The 14930-nt window shown below is 38.7% G+C and overlaps 1 protein-coding gene across 1 annotated transcript in view; it reads left to right on the top strand.

Annotated features, from left to right (window-relative positions):
• Positions 1-10958, top strand: part of SUPV3L1 (suppressor of var1, 3-like 1 (S. cerevisiae)) — a 14056-nt gene extending 3098 nt beyond the window's left edge. Inside the window, exons 5-14 of the mRNA XM_010017110.1 lie at positions 1656-1767; positions 2051-2128; positions 3253-3344; positions 4273-4453; positions 4930-5023; positions 5758-5977; positions 6346-6426; positions 7847-8023; positions 9592-9740; positions 10144-10958. Of these exons, the coding sequence (XP_010015412.1) occupies positions 1656-1767; positions 2051-2128; positions 3253-3344; positions 4273-4453; positions 4930-5023; positions 5758-5977; positions 6346-6426; positions 7847-8023; positions 9592-9740; positions 10144-10639 (1680 nt within the window). The 3' untranslated portion in view covers positions 10640-10958. The remainder of the gene's footprint in view (positions 1-1655; positions 1768-2050; positions 2129-3252; positions 3345-4272; positions 4454-4929; positions 5024-5757; positions 5978-6345; positions 6427-7846; positions 8024-9591; positions 9741-10143) is intronic.
• The last annotated feature ends 3972 nt before the right edge of the window (positions 10959-14930 follow it).

Here is a 14930-nt window from a genome sequence, read left to right as displayed (position 1 = left end):
AAGAAGGGAAAAGGACCCACCCGTCCTCCCCCCGCCGACCGATACCCAGCCCGACCCGAGCAGCGATCTGGTCCTTCCGGGTAACTCCCCCCAGTTTATATACTGGGCATGACGTGCTGTGGTATGGAATACCCCTTTGGCCAGTTTGGGTCAGGTGTCCTGCCTCTGCTTCCTCCTGGCTTCCCCTCCTCTCTGGCAAAGCATGAGACTGAGAAAGTCCTTGGTCAGAGTAAACATTACTTAGCAACAACTAAAAACATCGGTGTTATCAGCATTGTTCCCAGACTGAAAGTCAAAAACACAGCACTGCACCAGCTACTAAGAAGGAGAAAAAAAATGACTGCTGTAGCTGAACCCAGGACAAGTGTTTAAATATATTTCACTCAACCATCTAATAAAAACTTCTACAGATTCAGATGTGTTGGGTTGAAGAGCACTGCCCTCTATCAGGTCCCTAGAAGAAGCTTTTGTTAGTACTTTTTTTATTGCTTCCAGCAATAAAATGGCTTTAAACTTAAACAGGGGAACTTTAGGTTAGATATAAGGAAGAAGTTGTTCACAGTGGGGGTGGTGAGGCACTGGAATAGGTTGCCCAAGGGAGTTGTGAATGCTCCAACCCTGGAGGTGTTCAAGGCCAGGCTGGACAGAGCCTTGGGCGACATAGTTTAGTGTGTGGTGTCCCTGCTCATGGCAGGGGGTTTGGAACTAGATGATCTTAAGGTCCTTTCCAACCCTAACTATTCTATGATTCTATGATCTTTTTGAAGGCTCCTCACCAGTGTGTTTCTGGCTACACAGAATCACACCAGTTCTCAAGCATTACGATAACACCTCACATGTTAATGCAGCATAGTATGTATGTACAGTAGTGTTTACCACGTGATCTTATGATTTCTCTTTTTCTTATAAGTCTATGATTTAAGGTTTGTAATTCCAATTATTCATTTATCAAAGCAACATGTAAGAAAGATTGCCTTGTTGTAGGAGATGTCTGTAACAAGTACCTTGTAGTGGATGTGGGTACCATGTAGTGATGTTCCTGGTTAGTAGAGTTACTGCGCTCTCTCCCCCATGTGTTTAGTGTGTGCAAGGACTTTTCACTTGGTTCTCATGGATTTTACGTAGCCCTTGAGGCTTAAACAGGGCTTCCTGCATGCCTTTCCAGGTGGCAGTGTAGAGCTGACAGAGGATAGTGGCCCCTGCTGTCTCTCGCAGCCAGTCCTCATCAACTCTTGCTGTGTGAGTATAAGGCAGTAGGTGAGATATCCAACAGGGCAATCACCAAATGAACTGGAGGAGACTGGAGTTTGTAAGGCTCCTTCACTGCTGGACAATGCTTTATGAGCCCCTTGAACTACAGCTTTTCTGACAGTTCTTTTGTTGCAGATGTGACAGCTCTGAAATGCTCAGAGGAGATGTAATATCCTGCAGGAGTAGGGGAGGGCATCTAATTACACAACCTCTTTATTATACCCTTCAGCCTGATAGGAGTTAAATACAGGATACAAGTCTTAAAAGGCTGAGTCATTATTTTCTGGATAGCGTCCATTATTCTGTCTTAGAAGCTACTTTAAGAAACTAATTTTTTCCCTCCTTTGGAAACAGGATTCTGTTGTATTACAGAAACTTAACATGAGTTTTCTGAATCCCCTTAGAATGTACCATGTGACTTGGTGACAGGAGAAGAGCGTGTGTATGCCAGTGAAGATGCCAGACAAGCTCCTCATATTGCTTGTACCATCGAAATGTGCAGCACTAATACACCTTGTACGTATACAGAATTGTTTCAGTCATATTATGGTATCTTTATGTGCATTATTGCTTGGATTCTGAAGTAGCTGAGCTATTCTTTTTCACTCTTACTTGAACAAATTCTAAACTGTGTTACAGGAGTTAAAACTGTGATCATCTCAGGATAGCTTTTTGGCAATAAAGGATTAACTTGATTTGAGCAATCTTTTTTAGAAAGCCTTTAAGTTCCTTCCTGTGTTAATTTGCTGTTCTAAGATGCTCTTCCTTGGTGCATTATATTTTTCTTTTCTGTTTTAAGATGAAGTTGCTGTGATTGATGAAATTCAGATGATCAGAGATCCTGCCAGAGGGTGGGCTTGGACAAGAGCCCTTCTAGGTAAGCTTGTTTGTGTAGATAATGAGCTAGTTTAATGTGACTATAAATGGCACATTAAATTAAAGCTTAGCAGTCAATATAGTCATAAGTGGTTTCAATATGGAATACAAAATAAAAGTGAATATTTTTTCTTCTGTTTGTCTTCTCACAGCAGGATAGAGAGGTACTTTGCCTCAAAGGATTTGCCTGTATGCAGCAAGTTACCTGTCATGTTTTACTTAATGTTTTTTTTAAAGATTCTATTCTATAAATTATGCAGATGCCTCTTTTAGTTTTGCTTCCTTGGGTAACACAGAGTCTTTGTGTTGTTACTCCGTGTTGTCCTTTTACATTGATTATTTTCTGGAGGTTTGCTTTTTATTGTTCAATTAAAACAACACAATTGGTCAGAGATTTTGTTATGAAGAGATACTGTTACATGTATGGCAACATGACAAACATTAAATATTTTATAGTGTTAATCTAAAGTGGCTCATTTATAGACCTGCATTGATCTGTTAAATTCTTAGAATGCCTCTTTTGATAAATACAGAATTTTTCAAGAGGAATTTTTGAAACTCATTTTTCCTCAGATCTTGAGCAAAAGTCTGGAATCTGACTTCTCCCCCTTCCCTTCCCTCCACTGCTTGTGGTGCTCAGTTTAACAAGATGATTTGTCACACTTCCTCTAACTCCTGTTTTATTACCTTTTCTGTTCTGACTGCATTGGAAATATATTCATAATTTTAGGAGGTCAGGCAGAAAACAAAGCGCTTATGTCCTGCTGTGGGTTGGGAGTTGGTAAACCGTTAGTAGTAAATAAAACATTTTCAAAGCTTTTCTCCATTTGTTCAGTGGTTGAGGGTACCTCTTTTAGATGAGAGGGTGCAACAAAGTATTAGCTACTCTTATTATCATACTAATTGATTTCCAAGCATCCCTTGCTGATCAGAGATCAAGAGCAGCTCTAAGTAGTGTATAGTGGGAGAAGCATTAGGTACTGATCTGGGATGTAGAAGGAAATGAAATGCATTGACATGTTTAGCAAACAAAATATAATTTTTGGTTAACTTAAAAGTCAGCTAAAGCTACTGTGTCTGTAAATATGTAACATTTTGCATTTTATTTCATTGGATCTTATTTAGGACTCTGTGCAGAAGAAATCCACGTTTGTGGAGAAGCTGCTGCTATTGACTTGGTGACAGAGCTCATGTACACTACAGGGGAGGAAGTTGAAGTAAGCTTTTTAATTCTGTCAAGTTATGCACAGAACATCAGGTTCTTCTTGCTGAAAAAACAGCAAAAATTAGGGGCTTTTGGGCGTATCACTGATCAAATTTATTCTTGCAGGACTTGTTAAAATGTTTCTCAGTTCCTGTAAACTAAAGGAGATGTTGCAAAATTGGTTTGGTTGTTTTTTGGATTTTTTTAGCAGTGGTGGTGTTTTGCTTAGACAAAGTGTTTTGCTGAGTTCCCTTCAGGGAATGCTACAGCTGTGCAGGGGCTTTCTTTACAGTTCTGTTCTTCCTGAAGGGCACAGTGCCCTTAAGTTTACTGAGGTTGCTGGATTTCTTAGTATTTGTTCTCCATATGATAAGGAAAGGAGTTAAAAGAGCTAACACCTCCAGAACAGAGTGATTGAAAGGTATCTGAAACCCAACTTTACTGTCATAAATATTTTTTTTGGAGGGGGAAGATGCCTTTGTGAAGAGTATTTAAAAACATAAAATTTGGTCCTAAGTCCAGCCTCTATGATTTCATAGTGAATTAGCTGTAGCTTTACATATCTGTGTGTGGTAGAGTGTGTAGCTCTGAAAAAAGACCAGTTACAGCATTCAGATGATTTGAGTGAAAACAAACTCTCACTTCTTTATAGAATTGCTCCATAGCCTGTACATTTCTTTTCTTGAATCTAGCTTACATGTAAAAATACATAGTTCTCTTTCTTTAAAAGTTCTCAGCTTGGGAAGTGCTTGAAGATGGGAAGTGCTTGAAGATAGCAAGTGCGTAAGGTGTATGTCACCTTCTCCCCAGTAATTATCCCTTCAGGACTGAGAGAGGTCCCTCAGAGTTACAATCAACTGTGATAGTAACCATGCTGGCTGATACTCCATGGGAAGTTTTTATTTAAAAACTTATTATCTTGCCAACTTCTCTGTTTCTAGGTCCGAAACTATGAGAGACTCACTCCTCTCACTGTGCTGGATTATGCCTTAGAATCTTTAGATAACCTCCGTCCTGGAGACTGCATTGTCTGTTTCAGTAAGAATGACATTTATTCTATCAGTCGACAGATTGAAGCCAGAGGATTAGAATGTGCTGTCATATATGGCAGTCTACCACCAGGTAAGACTTTTGCTTTTAAGAAAATGTTCTGCTTCTTGCTCTTCCTTAGAAAAACTTTTAAAATGAAACAGTACAAGTTTTCCTAGTTTTATATCTCTGTATTGTTAGAGAAAGTAATCGTCGACTGTTTTTTTTTTATTATTTTAGGATTAGACCTTTATGATGTACTTAAAATTGATCTTCAGATAGATGTAATTAAGTGAGGTCTGTCCACAGCTCTCGGAATGATTTAAATCCCTCCTGCACCCTTCCACCAACAACAGCCAAATACTAATTTGTTTGGTTTTTGGGTTTTTGGGTTTTTTTGGGAGGGGGGTTGTTTTTTGTGGAGTTTTTGGTTTTTGCTTGGTTGGTTGGTTGTTTTTTTGTTTTCTTGTTTGGTTTTTTGTTTTCCCTAAAGGCATTGGTCTTAGTAATACATCATCATTGTTTTGTAAGAAGAGTTTGGTATGTGAAGTGTTTTGTCATTTTTTTAGGAACAAAACTTGAACAGGCAAAGAAGTTCAATGATCCCGATGATCCATGCAAAATTTTAGTTGCTACAGATGCAATTGGAATGGGACTCAATTTGTAAGTAGTTGGAACAGGTTATGGTATGGTTTTGTGGTGGATTTTTTGTGTGTTATTGTTGGGTTTGGATTATTTTGAGGTGTGGTACCTGCGTTAATTTCTTCACTTATTTCTCCCCAGTTTGGCTTATTTGGCTAAATAGCTGCTATGTCTAGATAACACAGTACATACATTTTAATTCTGAAGTAGTGATCAATTTGATGGGATAGAACTAAGCTTTAATTCTAAAACTGATTCTAAAAATTAACTGTCTCACTTGGCCTAATTCTGTGTGACAGTAGGCACTGTTAAGATCCTTTCAGTTCACTGGAGTAAGATGTGCTCAGTTGTCAGTGTCAGTCTCTTGCATTTCTGAAATACAGAGCAACTTCAGTCCAGTTTCAGATGTATTTTGGTGCTGAAAGTGATGCAGTCACATTGTTATAAACTACTAAGGCTAACTAAAAAACTAAACTACTAAGACTAAACTACTAATGAATGGTTTGGGACCTTATTAGAACATGATTGATATGTGTAGAGATGATGATTCTCCTGCAACTAACCAAACTAACCGGTATTCTTATGCTGCCCTTTTGAATATGCTGTGTCTGTAAGTAGTATGTATAGTCCTTTAATTTATAGAGGGGGGAAAAAAAGCTAAAACCCAACCAAACAAAAAGCCTTTCCTGCTTCTGTCGTAGGCTGAAATAATTTGCAAAAAAGCATTCCTCTTTGTCTTTATTCAAATATTTCAGGTGTATAAGAAGAATAATTTTTAACTCTATAGTAAAGCCAGCTATCAATGAGAAGGGAGAAAAGGAAATAGACTCCATTACAACCTCGCAGGCTCTACAAATCGCAGGCAGAGCTGGGCGTTATGGCTCATCCTTCAAACAAGGAGAAGTCACTACAATGCATCGTGATGACCTCGTACAGCTGAAGGAAATTTTGAGAGAGCCTGTGCGTCCTGTGAAGGTGAGAGGCTCAGTACCTGGTTCCTACAGACATGCTCTGGAGCTGTTCTACTATGTTCTGATCCCAAATTATTTTTCCTTATGTCTGTTTACGTGTTAGTATTAAAAATGGATTGCGTCATGCCCAAGTGACTTTGAACATATGTCCCATTTGGAGGCTTGCAATATTTCATTTATATTGATGCTGCTCTTTTAAGAACTAAAAGCTCAAACACAAGCTCAAGTTCTACATAAGTATGCTAAATAAACTGGACTCTGTAGGGTGCTTTGGTTTCTTGCAGTTTGTCTTTCTAGATTTTGTCTCTGTTGCACTGACTTAAAAAAAGTATTGAGAATTAATGGAAATCTCTTTCTTTGTTTTTCCTTTAGGCAGCTGGCCTACATCCTACTCCTGAGCAGATAGAAATGTTTGCTTATCATCTCCCTGATGCCACTCTATCCAATCTAATTGTAAGAACGATCAAAATATTAGCTTCTGCTTTAAAAATTAAGCATTGCTTATGGTCACTGCTTTTGTTCGAACATGCACTTCGGGAACCGAACAGACCCATGTGTATCTTGTATCAGTTGGATTCTTCTCTCTACCACAGTGACTGCAAATATATTTAGAATGCTTAACTTTGTTAAAGTAAACTTGAAAGCTGTCGAAGTGTGTTCACGTGTGTTGAAGAGTATGCAACAACCTTTTCAGTTCACCTTTCCTGTATTTTAAGTGTAGAATTTTTGGTCAGAAGCTGAACATATTAGAGATTGAAATTTTTATAAATTTCTGGGAAACTGGGCAGGTCATGTCAGGTTTCTGTACATCTGAGAGCTACTTTATAGTAAACCAGTGTCTGCTTAACTTCGAGAAAACAGTTTATTTTAAATCTACTTGATCTCATCATTAGCTGGATAATAGAATTTTTGGAAGTGCCTAAACCTTTTAAAGTAGAAATTGAGCTAACAATGCTGTATTTAAAAATTAGTATCATGGATTTTAATACACTGAGAAATTCTTAGCAGATGTCATGGATTTAAATGCGTATTACTGTTAGTATAGCAAAGTGTACAGTTTCTAACCTTGAATTAAAAGATTATACTTGGGGACTTCCTGGAAGACTTAGGCTGGTAGGGTAACAGCACATCTTTAAGATTTTATGATTGAGAATTTCTGGGCTATCATAGAGGTATTAAGATAAAACTCCCATGTTGTTATTGATCTCTTAAGTATTTGGCCAGATATTGAATTAAGAAGATCAGTGTTTCTTTAAAGATCTTTAAAAAAGTCCTTCAAAGATTTATACTAGAGAAAAAATTTTGGGGCTGCATAAAGATTTCCCCTGCAATGTGCAGTTGGCATCTCCTTTTTCTCCAAACCTTGGATATGTTTCAGGTGTTCTTTGAACTGTTCTGTTGCAATACCGTATTTATCTTGTGATTTCTTTCTTCCTAAAATATTCCTGACATTGTGCTAAAAATACCTCAATTATTTAATTTTATGCTGTAAAACTAGCTTTTTGGGTCATGCTAAGTGACAAACATGTAATGAGTTCTAAACATAGAGCTGGTTCCTGTGGTGGTGTTCTTTGTAACTAAAATGTACGCTTCCAGAACACTGTATTTGTTACTTAGGAGATGAATTGAAAATGCTTAAATAAAGCATAGTGCATTCTCTGGTCCTGTGTTAGAGAATTTAACAAAAATCCTGTTAAAAGTAGAAGGAACTCTCCTGTCCCTTTTTTATTACTGTGATCAAATTTGATATTTTTAACTGTTCTTTCAGTATAACTAGAAGTTGAAACACTGAATCACTTTGTGGTTTAGTAATAGAAAGTTTAAAAACTCTCTCCTGTGATAACATTCTCTTCATTTGGTTATATTTTCACAGGATATTTTTGTGAGTCTCTCACAAGTTGATGGGCTTTACTTCGTCTGCAATATTGATGACTTTAAATTTCTAGCAGATATGATTCAGCACATTCCACTAAATTTGCGATCACGATATGTCTTCTGCACTGCACCCTTGAATAGAAAAGAGCCTTTTGTGTGTACCACATTGTTGAAGGTCAGTTATTTATTTTCTCTGAAAAATGTGGTATCTACATTGGAGCAAGCAAGTCTTGGTGCACTGAGATTGTATCTAGCTGCTATATTGATTGTGGATTTTGTCATTAGATCATTTGGGAGCATTCTTTAAGTGCTCACAGGTAGTAATATGACATAGCTGGAGATATTTTGTTTTTAATTGCATTCTTCACCATTTTTATTGGTCAAAGCTTTTAACTTCTGAGACTGATTCTCATTTTGTGATGTAAATTAAAATTTGGGTAGCTTATCTGCTGTTTGCCTTGGGGAATCCTACTGCTTTCCTTGCAGGTGATCTATGAACTGGGAGAGATCAGAATTGTGTGATGTGGCTACTTGTGCACCCTTAAGCTTTGCACTGTAGCGTGTCTAAAAGTAGTCCTTAAAAACCAAGATGCTGCTCCTTCAAGGTGTTAGCTTGTCAATGAAAGAATGTGGCATTAAGTGTGTTTGCTGATGTTAGAGTACAGTTAATAGAATTAAACCCCCAGAAAATAGAGTGCTGTAAGTTGCTCTCACAATTACTTCATTTAACTTTTCATGCCTAGATGAACTGTTTTCCACTGTGCCCCTGGTGTGATTATTTTGAGGAATTTGTAGTCAGCTGATGTCAGTTTTTCAGGATTAATAATTTTGTTTGGGTCTGTAACTTTGTTAGTATCAGCTTTTGTCCCCTTTTAGAGACTGCATTAAACATTTTTATTAAAATAGGGTAAAAATGAAACTGATGTGGTGCCCTCGTGTCACATACATTAGTCCTGTGCTTTTCGAAAATGGCTGATAATTTTCTTTAAAATTTTAGAGATTGATTTAAAGAGTTGAGGAAAAAAGAAAAAAAGTGCCTCATTAAGATAATTTTGAGTATTCAGATTCCAAGTAATGAAGGTGCAGAGGGGCATAATTTGATGTCTGATGTAGGTAGGCTGTTGTGAATGTCTGTATGAATTTAAGCCCCATTCCTTGGCAAAAAAAAAGCCCTTCTGACATCAGCCAGTTAGGAAGCAGTTATTTCAAGTCATCAACACTCCTGAAAATTATAAATACAGATCTTATTTGGCTTGTTTATGTCTTGGTAAAAGAGCTGAGATGTCTGGATTTCAGAAGGATTGATTTCTAGTGCAGATTAATTGGTTTGGGTTATGAATAGTGTGTTTCCTAAGTCAGGGAACACATTTAACATTTTCTCAATCCTGGAGATTCTGAAATGAGATAATTAAAGTAATAGGAGCAGGAGAATTAAGGAAAGGTAAAGGTCCATCCGCTTTGCTAGATGAAATCATGTATCTTAAGTGTTATGCTTCTCTGAATAGCTCTGTACATTTGTTGCTTAACTCTGGGCATGGCCCATGGACAGATTGTGTCCTGGGAAGGAGAGGTGACTCCTGTGTTGAGTAATTCAGTAAAAGAATGTGTGGCGTTTGGACTGTGTGAAACAAAGCAGGTATTTTCTGGAGTATTCTATGTACACAGACTCAAGGGAATTTAACTCATTTGGGATTTCTTCCTTCATGACTAACTGAGGGCTTCACTGATCTACTTGTTTTTCAGTTTGCAAGACAGTTCAGTAGAAATGAGCCTCTGACATTTGACTGGCTCTGTCAGCACACCAAATGGCCATTAGGTGCTCCAAAGAACATCAAAGAGCTTGTCCACCTTGAAGCCGTTCACGATGTTTTTGACCTCTATCTGTGGTTAAGGTATTGTTTTTGTGCTTGAAAATTATTTTTACTTTTTCCTAATACTTACAACTACAGTCCTAAAAAAGCAATGTCTCCAAGTGTGTGTGTACATGGTGCAATGTGGCCTCCTTTGGACCCTTTAGAGGATCTTGACAAATGCAAATGCAGCTATGTTGTGGGAGCAAGTCATGAGTTCTGCAGAGAGCAGTTTGTGACTGACAGAGAAAGTTAGAAACGAAGTCATCCTGGAATAGAGCAGCTGAAATTCCACTTAAAATACAGTGGCCTTCCCATGCAACATGTAATAATTAGATTTTTTAAATTTTTTTTTTTACCATACATAGTATGTATCTCATTTTTGTCCCAGACTGCAGTCATTCAGTGAAAAGGTTGAATCCTGTGTTGTTTTGCCTCTCTTCAGTTACCGTTTCATGGATATGTTCCCTGATGCTGTCCTTGTGAGGGATATACAGAAAAAACTGGACGACATTATACAAGTTGGTGTCAGCAACATCACAAAGCTGATCCGAGCTTCGCAATCTGCAGCTGCTACTGGCACAGGAGAAGTTGTGTCAGAAGACTTTCCTCTTTCAAGGACTAAGAGGGATACCAGGGCAGTTTCAGATCGTCATAGTGCAAGATCCACAGAGGCACTCTCTGTTGCAGTGAACGTGCCAGGAGAAAGAAGAGCAAAGAACTTGAAAGCCTATCGGTCTTCAACTAGGCAGGAGGATCTGAAAAGCTATGGACGTGGATCTCTTGCCAACAGATTGCTGCGTGAAGGACTTCTAACACAAGAAATGCTCAGACAGCTGGAGAGTGAGTGGCAGGATCAGCACAGGAATGGTAGATATGGCCTTGGTTCAAAAAGAGATGATCAAACTAGTTCAAAGGAAATGGGGAAAAAGAAAAAATAGAACCATGTCCTAATTCTGTTTAGGTTTTATTAATAAAATAAAATACTATTTTAATAACTTCTTTGGCATTTCATGTTTACATTGCTACAGCTCCTTGATGTTTTCCCTTCTCCTGTGACCAGATACATGAAGCAGTCAGAGAAATGGACTCTTAAAAGCTCAGAGGCCATACGTTTGCATTTACCAGTCAGCTGTACACTTTTTCAATCATGGTATTCAGCACAAGTATATGATCTGCTGCTGTGTGAAAATTTGAACTTGATGTCTTCTTACAAGATATCCTCACATTGTTAATAAATGTCACATATTTCACTAGTAATGAATTAGCTACTCATTCCATCCCTTCCCAAAGGGCAGAGTTTAACAGATAACGAACAAGTAATGAACAACGTGGCAGGAAATTGGTTCATAATGGTGATAGGAGTCATGTGTCTGTAACCTTTGTGTGTGTGAAAATGTGGAAGCATTTGTGTTAATGCATTGAAGGATGGTAAGATTCTGGCCACAGGAATTTTTGAGTAAATTCCAATTCTGTCATCTGAGGGGTAATTACTGAAACAAAGCAGAATATGTCCTTGCTCCTTGAATTGTATTCTTTCTTATAGGAAAAGCTCATCATGCTGATTCAGACAAAGTTTTGAGGGAGAAAGAAAAGGAAAAAAAAGTGGATTATGATTTTTTGGGAGAAAGGAGGAGATGTTAGAAGCATAGGTATAATTTTAGTTACTTTTAAGAAATTCAGATGTCTGTTTCTCCTTGACTTTTCTAGTTCCATTTAATACAAATTATTTTCTTCTGTGGCATTTCATTAAGGTCTTTTTGCTTAACATGCCAGTTTGTGATACATGAATCCTGGGAGGACACATACAATATTTTACTTAAGCTCACATAACAGCTTATAGTTTAAGTAACAGCTTCTGATTTGATATTTGTGCCAGAAGTATTTCCACATGCTATCATAAACTGGAGAAGTTAGGTGCTTACTGCTGGCAAATGTTTTAATTTGTTGGAACTAAATTTTCCTGAAAAGGAATTTTAATCCTTTCTTTTTTTTTGTTTTTCACCCCTGATGCAGTGTCGCTGAATAATGTTTAAGTGCACAACCAGGCTATGGCTCTTTCATATATGTGCATATGTCATTTGTTTTCAAAATGTGAGCAGCTTTAAGGTATGCTTTTGGGCCCTCAGTAGGGATACCGGAGAGTGGAAAGAATCAGAAGTGGGATTCAGCATTAGGATGTGTTGCTCGGGCTGCCTGAGGAGAATAATGCTGCAGCAACTGTACTTCTGGGGTTGGCTACATAAAAGTCTGCAGATCCTGCTTATCTTAATGCTGGGATACTTGTAAAAGCCAAAACTTGAATTTCACCATATCCAATACTGGACATTCTAAAATGATCAGCCACATTTTTCTGCAGGTTGAAAGTTTGCTCTGAATGCCCTTTGCTTCCTCCTAGTATCAATCCTTTAAGCTGCTGTTCGGAAACAAGTCTGCAGCAGTTTAAATGTTTTAACAGCTGATTTCAGTGTATTTCATGAACTCTATCCCCATTAAAAGCAGACAGTGCTTAAATGTTTCTAGTCTATATGATCTCTTGATGATTTTAGTACTACACTGGTGTAGAGGGAAAGTTTTAGGTCCTTTCCTTGAAAAACCCCAGCTTTCTTTCCTTCCCAGGGAAAAACCAAGCAGTTATATGTGTGTAGCAGTGGCAATGTGAGTATCATGGATTTCCTGCGTTGTGGATAGGTAATTCTGCTTTGCTTTCTCAGAGTCCTGACAGTCTTTGCTTGAAAGAACATGACTTGCACAGAACGCGGGCTTGCAATTAACCCTTACAAATGCATTCCATTTGATACTGTTCAAATAGCTTGTGTGATGTGGATTACGTGATTGAGTGGTATTAATTGCCTCTTTACGTCTTTCGCACTTGACAGGCTCAATGGGAAGTTGTAGTTGCCCAAGCCTGTAGATGTGTTTTAAAAGCATGCATTTCCATTAACCTCTTGGACTGCAAACTCCTTGCTGAATCTGCAAACCACCGTTCAAAACCACAGTTGTGTAAGGACAAACTGTCCATTTTCTCTCCCCCAGTGCATGTGGCGTTGGGTTGCAGGAGCCTACCTACAATGCTTCTAGTCTGTTTTGATGAATTTATCCTTTAATTGTATGTGGAGTTGCGTACTAGTGTATGTTTTTGGGCAAGGAAAGAGTTGCTGGGACTTCGGGGTATAAGCCAGCCTTGTGTTTGAGCAGCAAGCCTTGCAATAAGGAAGCTAAATGACTATAAGCATTCTTTTTAGTATTTTGCTGAGATTAGCACTTGGCTTAACTCATTGCTTGTTACCATAGTGACTCCATAGTAACTGTTTTAAGAGCTCTGAAGTTTATTCAGGCGTTTACAGGCTGACTTTTTATGAAAGTTTTCTTTTCTTCTGAGCTAATGGTGTGGCTGTCATTGACTCCCATTAGAATGACTGCCAAATTGGTCCCATATGGTACAATCTGGACTGGTGTGGTGCAAAGCTATGCCAGCTGCACGTTTTTAACGTGCCCTGTGCAAGCAAGCCCCTGGGGGAGGATTGAGTGGCCTCTTGCTCTTCTTCATGGGGCTGTGCCAAAACCTTTTCCTTTTAAATGTCAGCAACAGTGTTCACTTGGTCTGGGAATCGCATTCGCAAAACTCTTCAGGTGTTCAGATTCCAGATTAATTTCAAGCCTTCAAGTCACAGATGTTTAGAAGTTTATTGATTTCTCAATTACATTTTTTGTGTGTTTATTTGTTCTGCGTCATATGTAAAATGCTGATTGTAGCAGCACTACTTGGTAAAAGCCTTATTTCTCTAAAGCCAGTGTGCTCTTTTCTGTCTGTCCTGTCTCCATCTCTTCCAAATAGTGTCTGTCCTTGGAGTGAATTTTCCAGTCAGTCCTCTCAGGTTTTCTGCCTTCTTTTACATCCTGATGTTGCCCTAGGAGAGACATATGCAGGGCAAATGTGGGGACCTCTTTCTGTCCTGAGTTTGGATGGATTTGTGGGAATATAATGGGGAACAAAGCTGCTGCTATTGGGATGGGAAACATGTTCGTTGATTCATGTTCCAAGACCACAAATTTGCTTGTCTTGGAAATATAAGCTATAATTTCTCTTAATTACTCACCTTTAGCCTTGTTTGTCCACTGTCTTCTTGTAAACCTGGGTGCCAAACCCAGCATCCAGGGTTGCCACTACCTCTCATACCTCACCAAAGATAAATGCAATAAAATACTTATTAATATGGTACCTTTTTCTGGAGGAATCTGGTGCTTGTTTAGCTGATACATTCGGGTATTTATATGAATTACCTATGTAGCTGTGACCACCTTTCGTTGCAGGGCCTTTGACTGCAAGGCTGTGAGAGGCATGTGAGCACCAGTGTCTTCAGAATTCTCCATTGTGCCATGAGGCACGGTTTGGAGAGAGAACTGCAGAACAAGAAAGTAGGGAGAGAGTTGTTATAACTTTGAAGTCTCATTGGCCCTTGTAAAGGGAGAAGGGAAAGTTTGTGACTCACTTTTACTGGTTGCAGCTCTAACAAAGGGAAAAAACAACATTGCCGCAAGCCTCCAAGCTGCATCCAGTTGGAGCTGATCTGTTCAGTTGGTCCTGGATTGTTTCGCCTGTACTGGGCAGAATACTCAAAATGGCTGTAACATATTTGGGTATTGGGCCCTTAGAGCACTGAACAGCTGTATATGTGGAAATGAGATAATGTCTTGTCTTTTCTTGCACAACAGCCTGCCTGAAGCTAGGATGCACCATGGATGAGCCGACAAGTTACGCAGCGATTCTGACATGTCAGGTATTTAACAGAGCTTTCTGCCAGTTTAGAAACATTTAGATCTTTGAGACCCTTTTCCAGTGGCATCTGTTAGAGAAAGACAGAAAAGAGAGAATGAAAAATAAATCTACTGTATTACAGACACAATGAGCTCTGGATCAAAGTGGGATGGAGCTTGAAAGGTGATGTTTTCAATTTTGCTGGCCAGAGGGGTTGTGACTCGGATGGCATGGGTAAACAATGAGGAAAGAGACAGTCCCTCTGGGAGTCAGTGTCTAACGAGCCAGCAGTTATTAAAAGATGAATACAGGAGAAGTGAACCGTGCTTTCTGGCTGGTAGTGTGGCTTTTTTTCTTCTTTCTTTCTCCCTTTCTCTTCAAGATCAAAGGCCTAATTTTAGAGCAAGCCATATTTATGGGCTGTTTAGCTATGCTATCTGCTTTACTCGTGTTATAGAACAATGGAAAATAAA

Source organism: Nestor notabilis, unplaced genomic scaffold, assembly GCF_000696875.1.
Source record: "Nestor notabilis isolate BGI_N333 unplaced genomic scaffold, ASM69687v1 scaffold28346, whole genome shotgun sequence".
Taxonomy (NCBI): domain Eukaryota; kingdom Metazoa; phylum Chordata; class Aves; order Psittaciformes; family Psittacidae; genus Nestor; species Nestor notabilis.
This window is presented reverse-complemented; position numbering and strand designations above follow the sequence as displayed.